Source organism: Hakea prostrata, chromosome 5 (assembly GCF_041222555.1).
Source record: "Hakea prostrata isolate BN-2017 chromosome 5, UWA_Hpros_2, whole genome shotgun sequence".
NCBI lineage: Eukaryota > Viridiplantae > Streptophyta > Magnoliopsida > Proteales > Proteaceae > Hakea > Hakea prostrata.
This window is the reverse complement of record NC_142604.1, coordinates 54,673,085-54,700,789: the sequence shown is the minus strand read 5'-3', so window position 1 is coordinate 54,700,789 and position 27,705 is coordinate 54,673,085. Positions and strand designations below refer to the sequence as shown.

Below are 27,705 nucleotides of genomic sequence, written 5' to 3'. Positions count from 1 at the left end.
GAGACCAATAGCAAACACTGATAGATTACTCATATCTCAAGAATGATGCTAATAATATTCTTCAAAATTTCAGAAGATCTTCAACAAACCATTGACCTACATTTATATATGAAATTGGGAAATCACCTTGTTAATGACCATGACTACGGCCTAATGATCTTTTTAAGATACTTTTACATCTTAAATAGATATGATTTGAATAACCTAACCATCAAATCCCATTATAACCCTTTTTAAGGTTCTTAAATAATAAAAGTTGAAGGTTTGGCCATTTTAGTTTCTTTCACCTTATAAAGGAAGATAAATATAGACTGGTTGACCTCTCGTTGTAAAATGTATGCCTTGTGTTGGTCCCAAGAGAATTAGGTTGGAACTACCTACTTAACACATTCCTTCAATAGTCAAATATAGTTTATATTCATCAAATATTTTTAAAATTTTGCCTTAATTTCAAGGAAATTTGAATTTTTAACCCCATTCTATGAGATACTTCCCCAAACTAGCTTCTAATTGCTCAACTCGGATTAGCTTAGATTAGTCGGTTCAATTTAGTTTTAGATGGATTGAACCAATTTTGATGTTTTATTTGGTTTGATTTTGCTTTTAAACTTTTGCCTTAAAAAAAAAGAGGCTAACTTGCCTTGTGATGAATGCTTTTCTACCTCACTTGGATGGTTGTAATGGGACCACGTTTTTGGTGTTCTTTGGGAGCGGAAGAACGGGTTACAGGCGTTTGTTAAAACGGTTCGTTCTTCTGTTATTTAAGAACATACCACGATCAGTATAGTGGTCTAAATAACGTCTTTTGAGGAGGCCCTATGTTGTCTTTCTTTTCATGGGTGTTGGGCAAGGTCAGTTAAAGCTTTAGTGCCGTTTAGTTTGTCTAGTCAGTGCAGTGCACTTTGAAAGAAGCGAAATCGAAGCAACAGCCGCCCTAACGGATTACCTTCCACCGAGCATCATAGTAGCAGCGGGCAAGCACACTTTTTTTTTTTATTACAAAATCAATATTTTGTAGTATGCACCCGCCATTCCTGACATGAGGAAAGAATGGAATAAGGGACAAACGGCCTTCTTGGATTGAAGGAAGAAAGACGAGAGAAAGTCTTTCATGGGAGAGGGAGCTAGCTAACATCAAGGAAGGTCAATTTTGAATCGGTTCGACTCATTCGGGAGAATATAGAATGTGCTCATGTCCCTACGGCGTCTTTTGCAGAACATCAAAAAGATGTTTTTACTAAAGAACATAAACAAAAGTGATAAAATTGGTCTCGATTGAAACCTTAGAACCAATTTAACAAACACCAACTTATTCTAATAATATTCTGAAAATATTTTCAGAATAGATTTATCAAACGCATAGAAACATCAAAAAATAGTTTTGAGTAAAAACTGGTCTCTCAGAACGAAAACATTTCCAAACTACTAAGGTTTTGTCTCTATTTGGTCTTGTTTTGACAGGTCCGACCGGTCCTGATTGGAAATCAAGACTCATAAGCATTAGGTTAAATCCATCTTCCCATTATAAAATATATATATATATATATATATATATATATAAATATATAATTAAAGTGATTAAAGCAGAATAATAATTTTAAAAGTAGTTTTCACATAAAGATAGATTTGTAAGGAAAATAATTTAACCATCCAATCTATATCATGTATGGTGCTTTCATATTTTAAATCCCAACTATAACAACCGACGACCTAATTGACCAATCACCAATCAATCTCATCTAATGTCCACGTCACTAGATGTTGCCTGGAAAGTGGGACATAATAAATTATCTAGAAACCAAAATTAATAGATTGAAGAAACTTTTTAACTAACTCTAAGTCTCTAACCATGGATTTATTAATACCATCAGTGAAAAAGGTCACCAACCGGCTTAAACGGTCACAAAATTGGTCACATATGGTCTACCACTTTGTAAAAATTTTCACCTAAATTTAGCCCCTGTCCTGAAAAAACCCAACCATTTGTTATTGCATCAAAATTGTTTCTTGAACTAAAAATTTTCTTTTATTTTAATGTATGCTTAACAATCACTTGAAATGAAATAGATTTATTAAACGATTTTTAAAAAGTATTTTTTGAACATGTTTAATAACTCTTTAGGTTTTTCGACTTCAAAAAACACTATAAACAGTTCTTTGTGTTTTTGAAAATCATAAATGGATAACCAAAAGAGTTTGGGCGGCAGGAGCGATTGGATTAAGACCTGAACACCTGACCCAACGCTCAATCTTACATCTTTGCTGGAGTATTTTGGATAGCACAGAGAGCTAGACAAAAGAATGAAAAAGTGGTTCTTCCAGAATTTTATAATACAATGTTATTTTATTTGGAAAGAGAGAAATAAGGTTATTTTTAAAAAACAAAAACCCAAACCCTATAACATTCTAACAAGTGTTGAAAGATAAATAAATAATATAGTAACTTGTGGCATTCTAACCCCGTTGATGCAGGACAGGATCTTCAACCTGAGATTTTGCTTATGCCATGCCCAATACTTGAACATGAATCTAGGGCTCATATAAAAAATATACACTTACCCACTTTGTTATGTGCAGGGGTATCTAACAAACTACTGAACAAAGCTGGATGGTGTCTGGGGATTGTAGAAAATGGAAGCATCTACCATCTGACCACAAGAAAAATTGAAGGCAACAACAGCATGAAAGCATTGTTAGGGGCAATTCAAGAGGACATGTCTATAACATCAGCTATGGGTATGAAACCATACGAAATCTGGTGCAACTTAGAAATGGTCTTTGACTTGCTACCTAAACCGTGTCAACAAGACTAGCCGATGCATCTCACAACTATCTTGATTAGCATTTTGACAAACTATCATGAAGCAACTTTTTGTATGTTTAAATCTCCAACACTTCTTTCCAACTGGACTAAGTTAGCATTATGGGCTGCAAGCAATATTAACAGCAATACTGTTGTTAGTAGTGAGCATAGGTGTAACTCACATAACTATTTTAACTAATATTATCTTTTTATGTGATAAAAAAAAAATAATAATAAATGGATAACCAAATTTGCTCCTGAATTTACATCCACATCGTTTAGCCATATTTGAATCTGTATCAGATTACTAATAGAATACAGATATGGTATATCCCTTTCTTCCTGAATATTATTATCGGATTAAATTACTTATTTGGATTTATTTTTCTTGAATTTTATAACTTTTTACTTGAGATATGTGACTATTTTATAGACTTTCTATTAAAATAACTACTAAAGTTGTTAAATTCTAAATTTCAAACATAGATTCATAAATAAAATAATAAAAATGTCAACAGGTAGTAACAAACCCTATATTTAATATGTATACACGCCCATTTACAATAATCTATTTAAAAAAATAATTATCCGATTATCATCTAAAATTATCTGTCTAACATCCGATAGGAATATTCTTAAAAGTGTTTCTCAAAACAAAAAATTTTCAATTTTTATCCGATAAATCATGCAAAACATAACTGTTTTCAGCCAATCATTTTGCTTCTCGACACAAGAAACGCCAGAGAGACGAGTTTTGAAACGGGCCCCATGTCAATCCTTGACCGGCTATAGCCGGTAACGTTCTTCCCCGGTTGGAGTGGTAGATAGAGAAAGCACCTTGAAAGAGAGTCTCGCCTCCTTCCTTCCTTCCTTGTCCCTCTTTGTTGTTTGACTATATATGATTCAGCTTCCGCAGCCATGTTCTTTTTCCCTCTTCTTCTCCAAATCGTCTCCTTCGTCCTTCAATTTCCGGCTATTTTTGCCGGAATCCGACCTCTTTTTCAGCTCAACTTCCTATTTTCCGCCATTTCTTCTCTCCAAGGTACCTTGCCTTTCCTTCAACGATCTACCTAACATTGAGTTCCTAAGGTTTTTCGCTAGAGTTTGAATGCGAATATCTTTTTTCTTCTTATCTATTTAGTTTTTTTGTTTCTATAATTGTGGTAGATCTTGGTATATGATCGGTTAATATAAAGAAATTTCCAAGGTTGTTGTTCTCCGTTTGAGGTTATCCTGTGGAGTTAACGGCTACTGTTCTATAATGTGGCTTACGTTTTGGATTTGGAAACAAAACTAGAAATTTAATATTTTGTATGGAAATATTTTATTCGGCTTTGTTGATTTGCAGATCCATATATCTACTTGGAAGGTAAAGAGATATCGAAGTGACTTGAACGATGGGTTTCATCAAGCATGTCGACTCGCAATGTTCTCTGAGTCGAGGAATGCCAATGAAGTATGTGGATTCACACTGTTCTCTATCGGAGCTTGACGATATTGATCTCTCTCGGCTTCTCGACAAGCCAAGGCATTACCTTGAGAGGCAAAAATCTTTCGATGATACGTCTCTGAGTGACTTCGCAATTGGTCTCAAATCTCTCAACAGGGGAAGCAATGAGAATTTTGACACGATGTACTCACCTTATGGACGCTCTGGCTTCGACACACCGACGTCTTCGGCTAATAACTCTTTTGAGCCTCATCCAATGGTGGGTGAAGCCTGGGAAGCTCTCAGACGGACAGTTGTGCTCTTCAGGGATCAACCTGTAGGGACGATCGCTGCTCTTGATAACTCAGAGGAAGCTTTGAACTATGATCAGGTCCGTTCTTATTTTGCGAACAAAAAAAAAAAAAAAAGAGGAAATTCTTGGGTTTGATTTTATTTTCTGCTTCTCTTCATTTCCAAGACTTTAAGAACTTTCTTGTGTGTGCAGGTGTTTGTGAGAGACTTTGTGCCAAGTGCTCTCGCTTTTTTAATGAATGGAGAGCCTGATATAGTCAAGAATTTTCTATTGAAAACTCTCCAACTTCAGAGTTGGGAGAAAAGAGTAGACCGATTCAAGCTTGCGGAGGGTGTGATGCCAGCTAGCTTTAAAGTGCTTCATGATTCTACTAGGAAAACGGATACTATAGTGGCAGATTTTGGTGAGAGTGCGATTGGGAGAGTTGCTCCTGTTGACTCAGGGTTCTGGTGGATTATTTTGCTCCGAGCCTACACGAAGTCGACTGGGGATTTTTCGTTGTCTGAAACACCCGAGTGCCAGAGGGGGATGAGGCTTATTCTGACTCTTTGTTTGTCGGAGGGATTTGACACGTTCCCTACCCTGCTCTGTGCTGATGGATGTTGTATGATTGATAGAAGAATGGTAAGTTTGTCTTTTATTCTTCTTTCGTTCTCCATTTCAATCCAAAGGTTAAAAATTGAGGTATAGAAAATTGATCAATTTAGTAGACTTTGGACTGGTATTAGCAGCCAGTTTCAATAAGCTTGAAAAGCAAAAGTTGATGCATTTGAAATGTTTCCTTCTCTTCAATTTTAACTTCCAAATGTAGCTGGTTCCCTCTGAAGTTGTGTTATTATGGAATGGGCTGTTCCCTGGGTTTAAGTCTTGGTGGTTGGATCAATGCTCCTTTTCTCTGACGCTGCATCCTTCCCAGTGGATCTTGTTATTCAAAAGGGTGTGAAAGGAGCTGATTTCTTTTTCCTTCCTAATGGACCATTACTTGGGCTGGACTGATGTGATATGCAGTATAATTACATTCTATGCTTTTCAGTGTTTTGATTTGTTTGCAGGGTTATGTCCTCGAAGGAAGTTTAATTGAATGAAATTTTTCCAAGGGATGATCTCATTTATTTCTGTGATGTATCTTTTTCCTTCCTTTTTGTTCTCCCTCTTCTTATAAAACTTGTCTTGTTGTGCCAGTACAAGGAGGCTTGAAATAAAATTATGCATGATATCATTCCTTTTATGTCACTACCTCTCTCATATGCATTCTGTTGGTGATGAAGCATTTTGCAAGTGATTGCTTTTGTTTGCCAAAATTATTGATAAACTACATCAATATACTGGTCTTTGTGTTAAAGTTAGAAGGCCTGAGTCAAGTTTTGTATATATATGTTGTTCTCAGTTATTTCTGGCTTGTTTACTTTGGGAAATTTTATTATAATTAGCGTCAAGTAACTATCACAAAAGGGAGCTGGGTTTTTCTTATAATTGTTATCGTTTGGGTTCATCTTTTATCCCCTCCTTTTTCAGTGTTTTTTAAATTTTGGATGGGATTGGGCGAAGAGAGAAATGGGGATGGGGAGATTCAATGGAGGACTGCATAACTGAAATGGAGGTTCCAGTATTTTTCTTCAGTACTTGTTAAATATTGTTTGGAGGAATAATAATTTTACTGTTGATGCGTTGTCTCCTTTATGCAACTTATAATAGGTTGATATCCACCATGAGAATGTTGTTTGAAACTGACATCCCTCATTTTACAGGGAATTTATGGTTACCCTATCGAAATCCAAGCACTCTTCTTTATGGCATTGAAGTCTGCTTTATCGATGCTTAAACCAGATAATGAAGGAAAAGAGTGTATAGAGAAAATTGTGGAACGCTTGCAGGCTTTGACTTTTCACATGCGGAGTTACTACTGGCTTGACTTCGAGCAACTTAACAAGATATATCGCTTTAAAACAGAGGAGTATTCTCATACAGCAGTTAACAAATTCAATGTTATTCCTGACTCAATTCCAGAATGGATATTTGAGTTTATGCCAACCACTGGAGGATTTTTTATTGGAAATGTCAATCCAGCAATGATGGATTTCCGATGGTTTGCTTTAGGTAACTGTGTTGCGATTCTTTCCTCTCTTGCTACTCCTGACCAAGCCACAGCTATAATGGATCTTATCGAGTCACGGTGGGAGGAGCTCGTGGGAGAAATGCCTTTAAAGGTGTGTTATCCGGCATTAGAAAACCAGGAATGGCTACTTGTAACAGGGTGTGACCCTAAGAACACAAGATGGAGTTACCACAATGGCGGATCTTGGCCAGGTTAGTTTTATCTTTCCTTCCTTTCTGATAGTGATTATTATTATTATATCATTTTATTTTTTAATCAATATCATTATATATGTGGTGTTTGGACACTACATTTGGCATGAGAACTGCAATTCTCCAATTTGTATATGTTTGTGTCTATGCAATAACCTAGACCTTTAAAACTTTTAGTGTGTTCTTAAATAGGCTAAAGGGTGAGAGCCACAACATCATGGCTATTTCAGCCAGATTATCTCTGATAGGATGGCCTTTCTATATAGGCTAAAGGGTGAAGATCGTACCATTTTGGTGTTTTAACTGGATTTGCATGGATAGAATGGAATGACAGATTGCATAGATATTCAAGCGTCAGGAAGTATTTAGTCATGAGCATTCCCTATGGAACTAAAGTGGGTCAGCTACATGGATCCTTGTCATCTAATGAACTCTATTTGAGGCCATACTTATAAAGCCTAAACCTTGCACGTCTTTCCTGACTACTTCTCCTAAGGGCATTTTAGGTTTACCATTAGCTCTTTTAGTTTTTTCAATCTGAATCAAATTTCCACTCAAGTATCCAAAGGCTTCACACGGCCATGCCAACTCAAACAACTTTCTCATAGCTTATCATGTCCTGAAACTACTCCCGTATCAGCCCTAATGTAATCCTCGTTTACTTTATCCTTCCTATTTTACCAATTCTCCATCTCCACATCCTCATCTCAATGTGTACTGAGTTTGTCGGCAAGAGGATGCTTCTTACTGCACATTATATTTATCATGACTACCCTGAAAATCTTCCCTGAAGTTGAAAAGGACTACGTCGATCACAAAATAAGCACTTCAGATGCACCTCTACTTTATCCATCCTAATTTATTTCTTCGTGGAACATCATCCATTAAATCACCTTCTTTACTTATGGTTGATCTTAGATGCCTAAAATGATCCACTTTGTTAAGTCTCCCTTCTCCATATTGACTCTATCATTATCCATCCTAGTGTAACTAAAGTTTCATACTTTATACTCCAGCTTCATTCCACTTATCACAAAACATTTCTATTTCCAGATTGATCTCCGTAATTCCATCTAAGCATAATCTCTCCTTTTGTCTCATCCATCAAAACGATAATATTTTTAAGAAAAAAAATGCACCAAGGAACCTCATCTTGAATGTCTAACTAATCATCCATTTTAAGTGTAAACAAATTGGTCAAGTGCTTTTTTGTTGAATGCTTGGATATGGGTTCAAATCCTGGAGAGAGGGGTAAGGCTGTGTTGATTTGACCCACCCCGAAAACCCCCCTAAACATGGGAGCCTTGTGAACTGGTATGGCCTTCTTAATAAATCATAAACAAATAAAGGCTTAAAATTTGATCCTTGATGTAACCCACTTGTTATTGGAAATCATTACCTTGACACCCCCATAATTCTTACATTAATCAGCACATTGTTATACATGTCTTATTTTGGGCACCTATTTACACTTGCCAAATAACTCCCGAGGGACTCTAGCATAAGCTTTTCCTGGACCAATAAAGACCACGCAGATCTTTCTTGGAATCCCTAAACCTTTCCATGAATCTGTTAGGTAAATAGCCTCTGTCCTAGATCTTCCTAGGATAAAATCAAATTAGTTCTTTGTAATAGTTTCTTGTCTCAAGTGGGCTTCAGTAACCCTTGCCTGTAACAGTATGACTCGTTAGTGTTATGTTTCTATAACTCTTCAGTAGCCCTTGCCTGGGCTTCATTCAGAAATGATGGTTAATATCCAAGGGCTGGAGTAATTCCTCATGGGTTTAATTAGTGTGGATTCAGAAAACTACTTTTTGCTAGCAACCTTTCAAGGTCTTCTTTAATTTGAATTTCATGGATTTTGAGCTCCAGGGTTGTATTGTGTTTACACTAGGAAGACCTGAGTGTTGGTCTCACTAGACTACTTGAGAAAATTGAGGACATGTTTGCTTTCACTGCTAGCGTAGCTACACATCAAATTAAAGTTCCAAACCATGCACTTTGTGCGTGTTGGTTGCAATGAGCAATTATTTTCCAAAGCTTGAACCTGATGTTTTTGTTTGCAACAACAGATGACAAAGTCAAGAAGACTTACATCTTTTTCATATTTTGTTCCCTTCGTCCGACCATGTTGAAAGTACCAGAAATAGTTTAGTTTCTTGAAATATGCCAGATAATGGTTGTTTGAAACTCCTGCAGCTAAAGCTTCCAATTTTGAAACCTGATAGTAGCTGAGCAAGATCAATGTAGTCAGACTAGGGTACTGCATGAGTTGATTAAATGGCGCACAACCAATTTTCCAAATAAATATCTACCAAAAGGATCAAAGATTCTTTTAATAAATCTCCAGCACATGCCAAAGCATTACTTCATACTTGCTTTCTGCAAATGACCTGCCTCAAGCGTACAGATATTTGCAGCCACAAATACAGATTTAGCAAAAACCCAGAAGCCAAGTCCCAGGATCTGCTTTAAACAAGTAGGTTCAGAAAGGTCAAAATAGGTGTTGGTCAAATACAGATTAGGTTTTGATGGTAGAATTTAGGTTAACTGATGAAGGGGAGTCTTCCTGTGAAGGTCTTGTTAAGTCTGAAAGTGCAAAGTAAGCTTGAATGGATCAGCAGGACTGGTTAGGATTAGGGTTAGGGTTTGGATTTCTGATAACAGGAGAAGATTCCATCACCTAGAGTGGTCAGATGAGGGAGCTGCTTGGGTTTGAGTTTCTTAATGAGAGAGGTGAGTACATGATCCAATTTAGGGTTCATGTTGACAACTCGAATGATCTTTAGAGGTTTTAAGAGTTGGGAAACAAGAAAACAGTGCGGTAGTTAGGGTTTGGGTTGTGGAGGATTAGAAGAAGAATAGATTGGGTTGTGGATGGTTTAAAAGTAAACTGTTGCTTTTAGGATAGCAGCTTGCTTGAAGGAAGAACTTGAAATGAAAATTGAATATTGCAGGGAGAACACTAGTCTTCAAAAGAAGCACCCTGGATTTACTTACAAGTTTTTTTTTTTTTTTTTTCAAAGGCGCTTTTATATAGGGAAATTGTGGATGGGGATATTACATATGCCGCCGGCAAGGGTTAAACCCTCAACCTCTCCACTGAGAAGCCACGTTCTTAACCATTCTACTGACCCTCGATTGGCACTTGCAAGGTGTTGATCGTATCAAACAGCAATCCCTGATCCAACACAAGACAGCTCTTCAACTAAAGAAAGCATCAAAAAGCCTTTTTCAGTATCAACATTCATCTTCAGTGCCCCCCCCCCCCCCCCCCCCAACCTTATTTAGAAAACTCAGAAAATATACTCTTTCACTAAAAAAAGGAATTAGATTTAAAGAATCCTAATTTGGAAACTGAAATAAACTTTAAAAAAAAAATCAAAATAGGGCTAGATTTGTAGAATCCTAATCCAACCCCATTAAAATACTTACTAACCAAGTTGAAAAATGAACTAATCCCAATTGTGACCTCATTACCCATAGTTTAGGTCCATAAGAGTAGGCCTATTTCATAGAGAACGCATGTGATCAAAAGGCCCTTCATGTATATAACCCTACCCTAGACTTATTCCTACTAAACAAGCCTATTTCTGTGAGGAACCTGCACATCGGTGGGGATATTTTCGATTAGGGCTGAAAGCAGGTCTTTTTGCATATTTACCTCACCAACACTGTACTTCTTTGCTAACAAGTGTATCCAAGCCTTCAACTTGACTGTTTCCCTGGGTCCATGTGAGCCCCAGCCAGAGTCACAGGACTGGATCACTCAAGGATTTTAGTGGAAAGTCAATTAATCAAGGGTGACTGGGTAAGTAGCCAGCAGATAAGAGGAGTTGAAGCCAGGTAGCTTGTAGATGTAGACCAGCACTCATGCCAACTCCTCTACCCCCCTTGGTCTATAGGAAATTTCTGTAGGTTGTCCAGCAGATGGCATCCAGGACCTGGTTGCTAGCAACTCGTTGCAGTTGTCTCTCCCTGGTTGGCTGTTTCACCTTCCTGGCTAACCAGTTACATTTTAGAGCTTTTGTGTATTATTTGCTGCCAATGTTATTTCGTTCAAAATTGCATAACTTATCAATTTTATGCCGTTGCTATCTTCTTTTGTTGTCTTGTTCAGTGCTTTTGTGGCTTCTGACTGCTGCTTCCATCAAGACTGGACGACCACAAATCGCAAGAAGGGCAATTGATCTTGCTGAAAGCCGTCTCTTAAAAGATGGGTGGCCAGAATATTATGATGGTAAGCAAGGAAGGTTAATTGGTAAGCAAGCAAGGAAGAATCAGACATGGTCAATCTCTGGATATCTGGTTGCAAAGATGATGCTGGAAGACCCTACACATTTGGGGATGATTTCATTGGAGGAGGACAAGCAGATGAAGCCCATACTTAAGAGATCTGCATCTTGGAGTTGCTGAAAGTTCTAAAGAAACACAGAAGGTGGCAAAAAGAGGATCAAGGCCCTTCTTCTTTTACCCCTTCTTTATTTATAACACCACCTATTCTTTGGCCTTCTGTTGTCGGTTTAGAGCTTCTTTGACAATACGGTTGTGTACAATATAGTTCCCTGTGTCAGACATCTTGGTTTCCAAATAAAGATACATCTTGATAGTTGATTTTCAGCTTATAGGTTTGTGTCATGGGCATCTCCCTTGTATAAGAATCTTTTTAGAGTAAAGCATATCTTGCTGTGGAACAGTCACTAGTGCTTTGCTACAATGGTTGCTGCATGGTCTGAATTTTATTTATTTTTCCTTTTCTTTTTTGGGTCTAAAATTGCCCCCCTAAAAAAACTATATTTAAGTGAAAGCTTCAACAGAATAGTTATTATCCTCCACAAAGGAAGGATTTACCATGAAATTGGTGGATTACCCACCAGATTTTTGAAAGCTTATGTTTCAAACAACCTGCAGCTAAAAAGTGAGCTAACTTATTACAGGATCTACTAATCCATCTAAACCTAATGGAAGAAAGAAATGGTATAAGATTTAGGATGTCATCAGTGACAACAGCAGTAAAGAGTATCAAGTGAAGTGGAATCTGTTGGAATTTTAAGTATGTTTAAATTATAAGATTCAAAATATTTTTTGTGTTTTACAATGAAGGGTTAGAGGTAATGTTATTCTCTGTTAGATACCTAAATAGCCAATGGGTAGTCTATGAAAAGTCTTGTTTGAATGGCTAACAAACAAGACTTAAGGGAAAACACATGATCTGGGAGGTACGTTTTAGAGATACCCTTTATAGGTGTCTCTTCCTCTTCTATATAAAGAGAGGAGTTGATCCCTAGTAACTCTAACAGTTTTAATGCCAATATTAATGTCTTGGTTTTCTATCAAGGTGTGAGTGTTTTTTAACGAGTTTGTGAGTATTACCTTCGGACGTTCTTTGCAAGTAGATTCCATTGGAGTGCATGCCATTGGAACTAAGGAGTTGTTGTATCTTGGAGGTGAGTACGCCATGGTCAAACCCAGTCTGCACTATAGGGGGCGTTCAAATACCTTAAGGAAAAGTACTGATATGTACGCCTCAACTCACCGTGTTCGAATTCTTCTTGTTGTTATTGTATTGTATTCTCGATGACATACGGATGCATAATGATGTTACCGATTTCTTCTTCAACTTCAACAAAGACAAGGATAACAAATAAGTTCTATTTCATCTATTCTATAGTCTTATACTTGCTGCCAATCTAATGATTTCTAACAGAATCCTTGATCTCTAAATAAGATCAGGCTTGTATTTATATAATACTAGAGTTGCTGCATCATAAAGAGTTGCCATACCATAAGGAAAAATCCTATATGACAATATACATTACATGGTTTGGACCGAAGATGTTTGAAGCGGGTAGGATAGATACCTTTGGTGAGAACATCCGCCAAGTGATCACTAGTGGAAGCATAATGAACCTGAAGATCCTTCTTAGCAACTATGTTGCACACAAAATGAAAATCAACATCAATGTGTTTTGTACGAGCATGAAACACAGGGGTTGGCAAATAGGTAAGTTGCACCAATATTATCACACCACAAACAAGTAGTGGCACAAAAACCGAACTCAGACAATAAAGACTAAATCCAAGTAAGTTCAGTAGTCGCCAAAGCAAGAGCACGAGACTCGCTCTCCTTGCTAGAGCTAGCAACAGTAGTCTGCTTGTGGGACTGCCAGGACATAAGTTTGAATCCAAGAAAAATTAGATAACCACCTTGAGATTTTCTGTCATTAGGGCATCCTACTCGATCAGCATTTGAATAGGCATCCAAAGTGGTAGAATAGGAAGGAGTAATATGAAGTCCATATAGAAGAGTCCCTTTCAAATATCGTAAGAGGCACTTTAAAGCTAACCATGATCCTCTGTTGGCGCAGAAAGAAACTTATAAAGTTTGTTGATTGAGTAGGATAAATCAAGTCTAGTAAGTGTAACATACTGCAACCACCCACCAAGCTTCTATACAACATAGGATTAGCTAAGAGCTATCCAGAAGAGCACAAATGATGTGAGGGAGCAATAGGTGTAGACACAGGTTCAGCATCAAGGAAACCAGCCCAATCAAGCAAACTATAAACATAGTCCTATTACAACAAGAAGACTCCAGATCCAAGAGGGATCAATTCAATACCCAAAAAATATCGAGCAACACCAAGATCCTTAAGTGCAAATCCCGAAGAGAGAGAAAGCATTAACTCATCAATAGCTCGAGAAGAAGGCCCAATATTAGTATATCATCAACATACACTAACACATATAATGGCTCGGAAGTATGACGATGAATAAATAGGGAAGAATTGATCTTAGATCCCTCAAAACCAAGCTGAAGAAGATATGCAATAAGGCGTTGAAACAAAGCCCGTGGAACCTGTTTGAGGCCATATAAAGATCATTGTAATTTGCAAACATTGGACGAATATCTGGAATCAATATAACCCAGGGATTGTTGCATATAGACATCCTTAGAAATAACACAATTTAAAAATGCGTTATTAACATCTAACTAATGGATCGACCACCTCGACAAAACAGCCATGGAGATGCTTCAAAAAGCCCAAGTGGAAAATACCCTTTGAACATTACCCATCAGAAACGTAAGTAGCATCTTGAGAACCCACTCTCTCATAGACTTGGATTTACTGCAGGAAAGAGTATTTAGACGGTAGACCAGGCTGTTATTTGTATTTAACGACAAAAATCAGGTTTCTTGAGCATTTGTAGAGAAAAATCCGAACATTCAAGTTCAAGATCTTCTCAACTATGAACTATCAACCCTTAAAATCCATGTTCCAACAAATATAAGAGGAGCTAGACGTGGAATGTTTCAGGCCGGACTAATCATTTTCCAAGCGGCTGCGCTTGGGTTTTGAGTTTGTTGGGAATTTTTATTTGATAGCAGGAAAAATTAAGGAAGAAGACATGCCTTTAATTTGATCCAGGCTTTGCACAAGGCTTAGGAGGTCTAGGCTCCTGCAAACTGACCCTTTTAACTATTTCGCTTATTTCATTAGAATATCTAATAATTTGTCTTATACATTTAGTACCACATCGAAAACGTGAGCAATTAATATTTGATTTATATCCAGGAAACACTATCAAGATCAAAAATCAAGAAATTCCATAACTAATACAACTTAAGAGACCTAGGATCACTCACATTCACGCATTGAGAATCTAATAATAAATATAATACAAAATATATAACGTAACATATAAGATATTTGATTTAGGACTTGGACTTGGACGTGGTCTTATCCAGAAGCCTCAGAACGGAATCTCCAACGCGTCAGGGATTCAGAGCTGTCAGATAAGAACCTAGATGATAGCTTACGGTAGGGGGTGCAGCACGGTAGCAGTCGTGATTCCATGCCAGCGCCGATGAAGCGGAGTGAGAAACAGGGAGCATTAGATTGGCACACATGAAAAGGAACGGCCGGATGTGCGTGGCACTATGTACGCTGTCGCGCACCGGATCAGGGACCACAATGCTTCACGGTGAACCTCCAATCCGACCCGTCGATTCCGGATCTCGAGATCCGATTGGACGACGAAGCAAGGATCGGAATCTTTTACACGGAAGCCCGAATGCGGCGCTACACCGTATACAGGGAGCGATCGCAGACGCCGGAATGGAATCTACGCCGCGGGTGAATCTGGACCACTCAAGTTTTTCCTCCCCGCGAGGCCGCGCAGCATTCTTGCAGCGATTCCGACGTACCACGAAGCCCGAAACGGAATCTGAGCCATAAATCCCCCGTTTCGGCTCCGATTTGGGCGCCGATCAGCGGCGCGTCCGTGACGATCAATTCTGCCAATAACATCATCCGCGTCGGCAAATCGCCCCAGCGTTAGGTGGGAAAAAGAGGAACGACCCGAAAAGGACTAAAATGCCCTTAAAAATTCGGCGACGCATAACTCACCCGTTTGGCCCCGATTTGAGCGCCGATCGCGGAGGCGCGTCCCCGACGGTCTCCTCTACCCATAAAATCATGTTTCTTCCGTTTTACGCAGGAAAACGAGGGACCACTAAAAAGACCCAAATGCCCCTCAAATTTAGGGGAGCCGTAACATCTCCGTTTCTGGTCCGATTGGAGCGCCCGATCGCAGCGGCAGCGCCCGCAAAGATTACCTCTACCAACAAAATAATCAAAGTCAGCACGTTTCTTCCGTTTAACGTAGGAAAACGAGGGACCAGTCGGGGAAGACCCAAATGCCCCTCAAATTTAGGGGAGCCGTAACATCTCCGTTTCCGGTCCGATTGGAGCGCCGATCGCGGCAGTGCGCCCGCACAGAGATTGCCTCTGCTGGTAAAACCCTCAAATTCATGTCCATATTGAGAGGGGGGTGGGGTGGGGTGGGGGGGGGGGAGACAATAGTATTTCATGGCTACTGATATGGATTAGAAACAATAAGAAAAGAGAAAATACGTATTTGGATAGTTCCCTTCAACTCCGCAAACTCGTAGCTTTTATTTGATACGAATAGTTGAGGTGGATTCTCTGAAGATAAGATGGACTACGAGAGTGGCGGAGCCACATTTGGGCCACGGAGCCAATGCGCCCCCCCCCGGATTTTATTTTAGTTCGTTGTTATTTCTTTCTCCTAAAATTTCGATTCTTCTAATAGCAATTTAAATATGGTCAGAATTCAGCTATTGATTTTATTAGATGTAATTATAGTCATTGAATTTTTATTTCTTTTAATCCCTAAATTCTCCTAAGATTTTAAGTCCTATTAATAGGAGTTCAAATCTCTCTTATAATTCCGGGCATCAATTTTATCATGTCTAATCGTGATCGTTTAATTTTATTTTTGAATCCCCGAACATTCGATTCCTACCAATAGCAATTTAAATTTAATGTGTTATCGATCGGATGTTTAGAATTCCAGCCATTAATATTATTACATCTAATCCTAATCATAATCATAATCACCGCCGGCGCTCTCTAGGCCATGAATGCGTTGAAAATATATAAAGACGGCCCTGTAACGCTGTCCGTACGATCGCGGGTCTTCTCAAGCTGCAGATCATGCTTCACAACGTCCGATCTCGAGCTCTTGGAACCCATACGCCGCACTCTTAACTCCGACTTATCATCTGAGTGAACCTTTAGATAGATCTCGAAAATTCACCCACAATCAAAAAAAAGAACACCCGAATGCGAGTTCCGTAGCCCGCGATATCGTGGTTCAAAGTTTGGTCAATCCAGAAGCCTCAGAACGGAATCTCCAACGCGTCAGGGATTCAGAGCTGTCAGATAAGAATCTAGATGATAGCTTACGGTAGGGGGTGCAGCACGGTAGCAGTCGTGATTCCATGCAGCGCCGATGAAGCGGAGTGAGAAACAGGGAGCATTAGATTGGCACACATGAAAAGGAACGGCCGGATGTGCGTGGCACTATGTACGCTGTCGCGCACCGGATCAGGGACCACAATGCTTCACGGTGAACCTCCAATCCGACCCGTCGATTCCGGATCTCGAGATCCGATTGGACGACGAAGCAAGGATCGGAATCTTTTACACGGAAGCCCGAATGCGGCGCTACACCGTATACAGGGAGCGATCGCAGACGCCGGAATGGAATCTACGCCGCGGGTGAATCTGGACCACTCAAGTTTTTCCTCCCCGCGAGGCCGCGCAGCATTCTTGCAGCGATTCCGACGTACCACGAAGCCCGAAACGGAATCTGAGCCATAAATCCCCCGTTTCGGCTCCGATTTGGGCGCCCGATCGCGGCGGCGCGTCCGTGACGATCAATTCTGCCAATAACATCATCCGCGTCGGCAAATCGCCCCAGCGTTAGGTGGGAAAAAGAGGAACGACCCGAAAAGGACTAAAATGCCCTTAAAAATTCGGCGACGCATAACTCACCCGTTTCGGCCCCGATTTGAGCGCCGATCGCGGAGGCGCGTCCCCGACGGTCTCCTCTACCCATAAAATCATGTTTCTTCCGTTTTACGCAGGAAAACGAGGGACCACTAAAAAGACCCAAATGCCCCTCAAATTTAGGGGAGCCGTAACATCTCCGTTTCTGGTCCGATTGGAGCGCCGATCGCGGCAGCGCGCCCGCAAAGATTACCTCTACCAACAAAATAATCAAAGTCAGCACGTTTCCTCCGTTTTACGTAGGAAAACGAGGGACCAGTCGGGAAGACCCAAATGCCCCTCAAATTTAGGGGAGCCGTAACATCTCCGTTTCCGGTCCGATTGGAGCGCCCGATCGCGGCAGTGCGCCCGCCAGAGATTGCCTCTGCTGGTAAAACCCTCAAATTCATGTCCATATTGAGAGGGGGGTGGGGTGGGGTGGGGTGGGGCGGGGGGAGACAATAGTATTTCATGGCTACTGATATGGATTAGAAACAATAAGAAAAGAGAAAATACGTATTTGGATAGTTCCCTTCAACTCCGCAAACTCGTAGCTTTTATTTGATACGAATAGTTGAGGTGGATTCTCTGAAGATAAGATGGACTACGAGAGTGGCGGAGCCACATTTGGGCCACGAGCCAATGCGCCCCCCCGGATTTTATTTTAGTTCGTTGTTATTTCTTTCTCCTAAAATTTCGATTCTTCTAATAGCAATTTAAATATGGTCAGAATTCAGCTATTGATTTTATTAGATGTAATTATAGTCATTGAATTTTTATTTCTTTTAATCCCTAAATTCTCCTAAGATTTTAAGTCCTATTAATAGGAGTTCAAATCTCTCTTATAATTCCGGGCATCAATTTTATCATGTCTAATCGTGATCGTTTAATTTTATTTTTGAATCCCCGAACATTCGATTCCTACCAATAGCAATTTAAATTTAATGTGTTATCGATCGGATGTTTAGAATTCCGACCATTAATATTATTACATCTAATCCTAATCATAATCATAATCACCGCCGGCGCTCTCTAGGCCATGAATGCGTTGAAAATATATAAAGACGGCCCTGTAACGCTGTCCGTGCGATCGCGGGTCTTCTCAAGCTGCAGATCATGCTTCACAACGTCCGATCTCGAGCTCTTGGAACCCATACGCCGCACTCTTAACTCCGACTTATCATCTGAGTGAACCTTTAGATAGATCTCGAAAATTCACCCACAATCAAAAAAAAGAACACCCGAATGCGAGTTCCGTAGCCCGCGATATCGTGGTTCAAAGTTTGGTCAATCCAGAAGCCTCAGAACGGAATCTCCAACGCGTCAGGGATTCAGAGCTGTCAGATAAGAATCTAGATGATAGCTTACGGTAGGGGGTGCAGCACGGTAGCAGTCGTGATTCCATGCAGCGCCGATGAAGCGGAGTGAGAAACAGGGAGCATTAGATTGGCACACATGAAAAGGAACGGCCGGATGTGCGTGGCACTATGTACGCTGTCGCGCACCGGATCAGGGACCACAATGCTTCACGGTGAACCTCCAATCCGACCCGTCGATTCCGGATCTCGAGATCCGATTGGACGACGAAGCAAGGATCGGAATCTTTTACACGGAAGCCCGAATGCGGCGCTACACCGTATACAGGGAGCGATCGCAGACGCCGGAATGGAATCTACGCCGCGGGAGAATCTGGACCACTCAAGTTTTTCCTCCCCGCGAGGCCGCGCAGCATTCTTGCAGCGATTCCGACGTACCACGAAGCCCGAAACGGAATCTGAGCCATAAATCCCCCGTTTCGGCTCCGATTTGGGCGCCCGATCGCGGCGGCGCGTCCGTGACGATCAATTCTGCCAATAACATCATCCGCGTCGGCAAATCGCCCCAGCGTTAGGTGGGAAAAGAGAGGAAGCGACCGAAAAGGACTAAAATGCCCTTAAAAATTCGGCGACGCATAACTCACCCGTTTCGGCCCCGATTTGAGCGCCCGATCGCGGAGGCGCGCGCGTCCCCGACGGTCTCCTCTACCCATAAAATCATGTTTCTTCCGTTTTACGCAGGAAAACGAGGGACCACTAAAAAGACCCAAATGCCCCTCAAATTTAGGGGAGCCGTAACATCTCCGTTTCGGTCCGATTGGAGCGCCCGATCGCGGCAGCGCCCGCAAAGATTACCTCTACCAACAAAATAATCAAAGTCAGCACGTTTCCTCCGTTTTACGTAGGAAAACGAGGGACCAATCGGGAAGACCCAAATGCCCCTCAAATTTAGGGGAGCCGTAACATCTCCGTTTCCGGTCCGATTGGAGCGCCCGATCGCGGCGCAGTGCGCCCGCACAGAGATTGCCTCTGCTGGTAAAACCCTCAAATTCATGTCCATATTGAGAGGGGGTGGGGTGGGGTGGGGTGGGGGGGGGGAGACAATAGTATTTCATGGCTACTGATATGGATTAGAAACAATAAGAAAAGAGAAAATACGTATTTGGATAGTTCCCTTCAACTCCGCAAACTCGTAGCTTTTATTTGATACGAATAGTTGAGGTGGATTCTCTGAAGATAAGATGGACTACGAGAGTGGCGGAGCCACATTTGGGCCACGGAGCCAATGCGCCCCCCCCCGGATTTTATTTTAGTTCGTTGTTATTTCTTTCTCCTAAAATTTCGATTCTTCTAATAGCAATTTAAATATGGTCAGAATTCAGCTATTGATTTTATTAGATGTAATTATAGTCATTGAATTTTTATTTCTTTTAATCCCTAAATTCTCCTAAGATTTTAAGTCCTATTAATAGGAGTTCAAATCTCTCTTATAATTCCGGGCATCAATTTTATCATGTCTAATCGTGATCGTTTAATTTTATTTTTGAATCCCCGAACATTCGATTCCTACCAATAGCAATTTAAATTTAATGTGTTATCGATCGGATGTTTAGAATTCCAGCCATTAATATTATTACATCTAATCCTAATCATAATCATAATCACCGCCGGCGCTCTCTAGGCCATGAATGCGTTGAAAATATATAAAGACGGCCCTGTAACGCTGTCCGTACGATCGCGGGTCTTCTCAAGCTGCAGATCATGCTTCACAACGTCCGATCTCGAGCTCTTGGAACCCATACGCCGCACTCTTAACTCCGACTTATCATCTGAGTGAACCTTTAGATAGATCTCGAAAATTCACCCACAATCAAAAAAAAGAACACCCGAATGCGAGTTCCGTAGCCCGCGATATCGTGGTTCAAAGTTTGGTCAATCCAGAAGCCTCAGAACGGAATCTCCAACGCGTCAGGGATTCAGAGCTGTCAGATAAGAATCTAGATGATAGCTTACGGTAGGGGGTGCAGCACGGTAGCAGTCGTGATTCCATGCAGCGCCGATGAAGCGGAGTGAGAAACAGGGAGCATTAGATTGGCACACATGAAAAGGAACGGCCGGATGTGCGTGGCACTATGTACGCTGTCGCGCACCGGATCAGGGACCACAATGCTTCACGGTGAACCTCCAATCCGACCCGTCGATTCCGGATCTCGAGATCCGATTGGACGACGAAGCAAGGATCGGAATCTTTTACACGGAAGCCCGAATGCGGCGCTACACCGTATACAGGGAGCGATCGCAGACGCCGGAATGGAATCTACGCCGCGGGAGAATCTGGACCACTCAAGTTTTTCCTCCCCGCGAGGCCGCGCAGCATTCTTGCAGCGATTCCGACGTACCACGAAGCCCGAAACGGAATCTGAGCCATAAATCCCCCGTTTCGGCTCCGATTTGGGCGCCGATCGCGGCGGCGCGTCCGTGACGATCAATTCTGCCAATAACATCATCCGCGTCGGCAAATCGCCCCAGCGTTAGGTGGGAAAAAGAGGAACGACCCGAAAAGGACTAAAATGCCCTTAAAAATTCGGCGACGCATAACTCACCCGTTTCGGCCCCGATTTGAGCGCCGATCGCGGAGGCGCGTCCCCGACGGTCTCCTCTACCCATAAAATCATGTTTCTTCCGTTTTACGCAGGAAAACGAGGGACCACTAAAAAGACCCAAATGCCCCTCAAATTTAGGGGAGCCGTAACATCTCCGTTTCTGGTCCGATTGGAGCGCCGATCGCGGCAGCGCGCCCGCAAAGATTACCTCTACCAACAAAATAATCAAAGTCAGCACGTTTCTTCCGTTTTACGTAGGAAAACGAGGGACCAGTCGGGAAGACCCAAATGCCCCTCAAATTTAGGGGAGCCGTAACATCTCCGTTTCCGGTCCGATTGGAGCGCCGATCGCGGCAGTGCGCCCGCACAGAGATTGCCTCTGCTGGTAAAACCCTCAAATTCATGTCCATATTGAGAGGGGGGTGGGGTGGGGTGGGGGGGGGGGAGACAATAGTATTTCATGGCTACTGATATGGATTAGAAACAATAAGAAAAGAGAAAATACGTATTTGGATAGTTCCCTTCAACTCCGCAAACTCGTAGCTTTTATTTGATACGAATAGTTGAGGTGGATTCTCTGAAGATAAGATGGACTACGAGAGTGGCGGAGCCACATTTGGGCCACGGAGCCAATGCGCCCCCCCCGGATTTTATTTTAGTTCGTTGTTATTTCTTTCTCCTAAAATTTCGATTCTTCTAATAGCAATTTAAATATGGTCAGAATTCAGCTATTGATTTTATTAGATGTAATTATAGTCATTGAATTTTTATTTCTTTTAATCCCTAAATTCTCCTAAGATTTTAAGTCCTATTAATAGGAGTTCAAATCTCTCTTATAATTCCGGGCATCAATTTTATCATGTCTAATCGTGATCGTTTAATTTTATTTTTGAATCCCCGAACATTCGATTCCTACCAATAGCAATTTAAATTTAATGTGTTATCAGTCGGATGTTTAGAATTCCAGCCATTAATATTATTACATCTAATCCTAATCATAATCATAATCACCGCCGGCGCTCTCTAGGCCATGAATGCGTTGAAAATATATAAAGACGGCCCTGTAACGCTGTCCGTACGATCGCGGGTCTTCTCAAGCTGCAGATCATGCTTCACAACGTCCGATCTCGAGCTCTTGGAACCCATACGCCGCACTCTTAACTCCGACTTATCATCTGAGTGAACCTTTAGATAGATCTCGAAAATTCACCCACAATCAAAAAAAAGAACACCCGAATGCGAGTTCCGTAGCCCGCGATATCGTGGTTCAAAGTTTGGTCAATCCAGAAGCCTCAGAACGGAATCTCCAACGCGTCAGGGATTCAGAGCTGTCAGATAAGAATCTAGATGATAGCTTACGGTAGGGGGTGCAGCACGGTAGCAGTCGTGATTCCATGCAGCGCCGATGAAGCGGAGTGAGAAACAGGGAGCATTAGATTGGCACACATGAAAAGGAACGGCCGGATGTGCGTGGCACTATGTACGCTGTCGCGCACCGGATCAGGGACCACAATGCTTCACGGTGAACCTCCAATCCGACCCGTCGATTCCGGATCTCGAGATCCGATTGGACGACGAAGCAAGGATCGGAATCTTTTACACGGAAGCCCGAATGCGGCGCTACACCGTATACAGGGAGCGATCGCAGACGCCGGAATGGAATCTACGCCGCGGGAGAATCTGGACCACTCAAGTTTTTCCTCCCCGCGAGGCCGCGCAGCATTCTTGCAGCGATTCCGACGTACCACGAAGCCCGAAACGGAATCTGAGCCATAAATCCCCCGTTTCGGCTCCGATTTGGGCGCCGATCGCGGCGGCGCGTCCGTGACGATCAATTCTGCCAATAACATCATCCGCGTCGGCAAATCGCCCCAGCGTTAGGTGGGAAAAAGAGGAACGACCCGAAAAGGACTAAAATGCCCTTAAAAATTCGGCGACGCATAACTCACCCGTTTCGGCCCCGATTTGAGCGCCGATCGCGGAGGCGCGTCCCCGACGGTCTCCTCTACCCATAAAATCATGTTTCTTCCGTTTTACGCAGGAAAACGAGGGACCACTAAAAAGACCCAAATGCCCCTCAAATTTAGGGGAGCCGTAACATCTCCGTTTCTGGTCCGATTGGAGCGCCGATCGCGGCAGCGCGCCCGCAAAGATTACCTCTACCAACAAAATAATCAAAGTCAGCACGTTTCTTCCGTTTTACGTAGGAAAACGAGGGACCAGTCGGGAAGACCCAAATGCCCCTCAAATTTAGGGGAGCCGTAACATCTCCGTTTCCGGTCCGATTGGAGCGCCGATCGCGGCAGTGCGCCCGCACAGAGATTGCCTCTGCTGGTAAAACCCTCAAATTCATGTCCATATTGAGAGGGGGGTGGGGGGGGGGGGGGTGGGGGGGAGACAATAGTATTTCATGGCTACTGATATGGATTAGAAACAATAAGAAAAGAGAAAATACGTATTTGGATAGTTCCCTTCAACTCCGCAAACTCGTAGCTTTTATTTGATACGAATAGTTGAGGTGGATTCTCTGAAGATAAGATGGACTACGAGAGTGGCGGAGCCACATTTGGGCCACGGAGCCAATGCCCCCCCGGATTTTATTTTAGTTCGTTGTTATTTCTTTCTCCTAAAATTTCGATTCTTCTAATAGCAATTTAAATATGGTCAGAATTCAGCTATTGATTTTATTAGATGTAATTATAGTCATTGAATTTTTATTTCTTTTAATCCCTAAATTCTCCTAAGATTTTAAGTCCTATTAATAGGAGTTCAAATCTCTCTTATAATTCCGGGCATCAATTTTATCATGTCTAATCGTGATCGTTTAATTTTATTTTTGAATCCCCGAACATTCGATTCCTACCAATAGCAATTTAAATTTAATGTGTTATCGATCGGATGTTTAGAATTCCAGCCATTAATATTATTACATCTAATCCTAATCATAATCATAATCACCGCCGGCGCTCTCTAGGCCATGAATGCGTTGAAAATATATAAAGACGGCCCTGTAACGCTGTCCGTACGATCGCGGGTCTTCTCAAGCTGCAGATCATGCTTCACAACGTCCGATCTCGAGCTCTTGGAACCCATACGCCGCACTCTTAACTCCGACTTATCATCTGAGTGAACCTTTAGATAGATCTCGAAAATTCACCCACAATCAAAAAAAAGAACACCCGAATGCGAGTTCCGTAGCCCGCGATATCGTGGTTCAAAGTTTGGTCAATCCAGAAGCCTCAGAACGGAATCTCCAACGCGTCAGGGATTCAGAGCTGTCAGATAAGAATCTAGATGATAGCTTACGGTAGGGGGTGCAGCACGGTAGCAGTCGTGATTCCATGCAGCGCCGATGAAGCGGAGTGAGAAACAGGGAGCATTAGATTGGCACACATGAAAAGGAACGGCCGGATGTGCGTGGCACTATGTACGCTGTCGCGCACCGGATCAGGGACCACAATGCTTCACGGTGAACCTCCAATCCGACCCGTCGATTCCGGATCTCGAGATCCGATTGGACGACGAAGCAAGGATCGGAATCTTTTACACGGAAGCCCGAATGCGGCGCTACACCGTATACAGGGAGCGATCGCAGACGCCGGAATGGAATCTACGCCGCGGGAGAATCTGGACCACTCAAGTTTTTCCTCCCCGCGAGGCCGCGCAGCATTCTTGCAGCGATTCCGACGTACCACGAAGCCCGAAACGGAATCTGAGCCATAAATCCCCCGTTTCGGCTCCGATTTGGGCGCCGATCGCGGCGGCGCGTCCGTGACGATCAATTCTGCCAATAACATCATCCGCGTCGGCAAATCGCCCCAGCGTTAGGTGGGAAAAAGAGGAACGACCCGAAAAGGACTAAAATGCCCTTAAAAATTCGGCGACGCATAACTCACCCGTTTCGCCCCCGATTTGAGCGCCCGATCGCGGAGGCGCGTCCCCGACGGTCTCCTCTACCCATAAAATCATGTTTCTTCCGTTTTACGCAGGAAAACGAGGGACCACTAAAAAGACCCAAATGCCCCTCAAATTTAGGGGAGCCGTAACATCTCCGTTTCTGGTCCGATTGGAGCGCCGATCGCGGCAGCGCGCCCGCAAAGATTACCTCTACCAACAAAATAATCAAAGTCAGCACGTTTCTTCCGTTTTACGTAGGAAAACGAGGGACCAGTCGGGAAGACCCAAATGCCCCTCAAATTTAGGGGAGCCGTAACATCTCCGTTTCCGGTCCGATTGGAGCGCCGATCGCGGCAGTGCGCCCGCACAGAGATTGCCTCTGCTGGTAAAACCCTCAAATTCATGTCCATATTGAGAGGGGGTGGGGTGGGGTGGGGTGGGGCGGGGGAGACAATAGTATTTCATGGCTACTGATATGGATTAGAAACAATAAGAAAAGAGAAAATACGTATTTGGATAGTTCCCTTCAACTCCGCAAACTCGTAGCTTTTATTTGATACGAATAGTTGAGGTGGATTCTCTGAAGATAAGATGGACTACGAGAGTGGCGGAGCCACATTTGGGCCACGGAGCCAATGCGCCCCCCCCCGGATTTTATTTTAGTTCGTTGTTATTTCTTTCTCCTAAAATTTCGATTCTTCTAATAGCAATTTAAATATGGTCAGAATTCAGCTATTGATTTTATTAGATGTAATTATAGTCATTGAATTTTTATTTCTTTTAATCCCTAAATTCTCCTAAGATTTTAAGTCCTATTAATAGGAGTTCAAATCTCTCTTATAATTCCGGGCATCAATTTTATCATGTCTAATCGTGATCGTTTAATTTTATTTTTGAATCCCCGAACATTCGATTCCTACCAATAGCAATTTAAATTTAATGTGTTATCGATCGGATGTTTAGAATTCCAGCCATTAATATTATTACATCTAATCCTAATCATAATCATAATCACCGCCGGCGCTCTCTAGGCCATGAATGCGTTGAAAATATATAAAGACGGCCCTGTAACGCTGTCCGTACGATCGCGGGTCTTCTCAAGCTGCAGATCATGCTTCACAACGTCCGATCTCGAGCTCTTGGAACCCATACGCCGCACTCTTAACTCCGACTTATCATCTGAGTGAACCTTTAGATAGATCTCGAAAATTCACCCACAATCAAAAAAAAGAACACCCGAATGCGAGTTCCGTAGCCCGCGATATCGTGGTTCAAAGTTTGGTCAATCCAGAAGCCTCAGAACGGAATCTCCAACGCGTCAGGGATTCAGAGCTGTCAGATAAGAATCTAGATGATAGCTTACGGTAGGGGGTGCAGCACGGTAGCAGTCGTGATTCCATGCAGCGCCGATGAAGCGGAGTGAGAAACAGGGAGCATTAGATTGGCACACATGAAAAGGAACGGCCGGATGTGCGTGGCACTATGTACGCTGTCGCGCACCGGATCAGGGACCACAATGCTTCACGGTGAACCTCCAATCCGACCCGTCGATTCCGGATCTCGAGATCCGATTGGACGACGAAGCAAGGATCGGAATCTTTTACACGGAAGCCCGAATGCGGCGCTACACCGTATACAGGGAGCGATCGCAGACGCCGGAATGGAATCTACGCCGCGGGAGAATCTGGACCACTCAAGTTTTTCCTCCCCGCGAGGCCGCGCAGCATTCTTGCAGCGATTCCGACGTACCACGAAGCCCGAAACGGAATCTGAGCCATAAATCCCCCGTTTCGGCTCCGATTTGGGCGCCGATCGCGGCGGCGCGTCCGTGACGATCAATTCTGCCAATAACATCATCCGCGTCGGCAAATCGCCCCAGCGTTAGGTGGGAAAAAGAGGAACGACCCGAAAAGGACTAAAATGCCCTTAAAAATTCGGCGACGCATAACTCACCCGTTTCGGCCCCGATTTGAGCGCCGATCGCGGAGGCGCGTCCCCGACGGTCTCCTCTACCCATAAAATCATGTTTCTTCCGTTTTACGCAGGAAAACGAGGGACCACTAAAAAGACCCAAATGCCCCTCAAATTTAGGGGAGCCGTAACATCTCCGTTTCGCGGTCCGATTGGAGCGCCCGATCGCGGCAGCGCCCCGCAAAGATTACCTCTACCAACAAAATAATCAAAGTCAGCACGTTTCTTCCGTTTTACGTAGGAAAACGAGGGACCAGTCGGGAAGACCCAAATGCCCCTCAAATTTAGGGGAGCCGTAACATCTCCGTTTCCGGTCCGATTGGAGCGCCGATCGCGGCAGTGCGCCCGCACAGAGATTGCCTCTGCTGGTAAAACCCTCAAATTCATGTCCATATTGAGAGGGGGTGGGGTGGGGTGGGGTGGGGGGGGGAGACAATAGTATTTCATGGCTACTGATATGGATTAGAAACAATAAGAAAAGAGAAAATACGTATTTGGATAGTTCCCTTCAACTCCGCAAACTCGTAGCTTTTATTTGATACGAATAGTTGAGGTGGATTCTCTGAAGATAAGATGGACTACGAGAGTGGCGGAGCCACATTTGGGCCACGGAGCCAATGCGCCCCCCCCCGGATTTTATTTTAGTTCGTTGTTATTTCTTTCTCCTAAAATTTCGATTCTTCTAATAGCAATTTAAATATGGTCAGA

At 42.6% G+C, this 27,705-nt stretch overlaps 1 protein-coding gene across 1 annotated transcript; it reads left to right on the top strand.

Moving 5' to 3' along the window:
- Positions 1 to 3,685: 3,685 nt before the first annotated feature.
- Positions 3,686 to 11,741, top strand: LOC149016599 (putative alkaline/neutral invertase F). Its single transcript, XM_089154699.1, has 5 exons — positions 3,686 to 3,845; positions 4,152 to 4,623; positions 4,738 to 5,169; positions 6,294 to 6,852; positions 10,973 to 11,741. The coding sequence occupies exons 2-5, from the start codon at positions 4,201 to 4,203 to the stop codon at positions 11,266 to 11,268; spliced, it is 1,710 nt and encodes a 569-aa protein (XP_089010825.1). The 5' UTR covers positions 3,686 to 3,845; positions 4,152 to 4,200; the 3' UTR covers positions 11,269 to 11,741.
- Positions 11,742 to 27,705: the final 15,964 nt, after the last annotated feature.

Excerpts from the sequence above, each read along its gene's own strand:
- LOC149016599 (XM_089154699.1), top strand. The coding sequence starts at position 4,201 with ATGGGTTTCATCAAGCATGTCGACTCGCAATGTTCTCTGAGTCGAGGA. Across the intron at positions 4,624-4,737 it reads AAGCTTTGAACTATGATCAG|GTGTTTGTGAGAGACTTTGT; the intron begins GTCCGTTCTTAT and ends TTGTGTGTGCAG. Across the intron at positions 5,170-6,293 it reads GTATGATTGATAGAAGAATG|GGAATTTATGGTTACCCTAT; the intron begins GTAAGTTTGTCT and ends CTCATTTTACAG.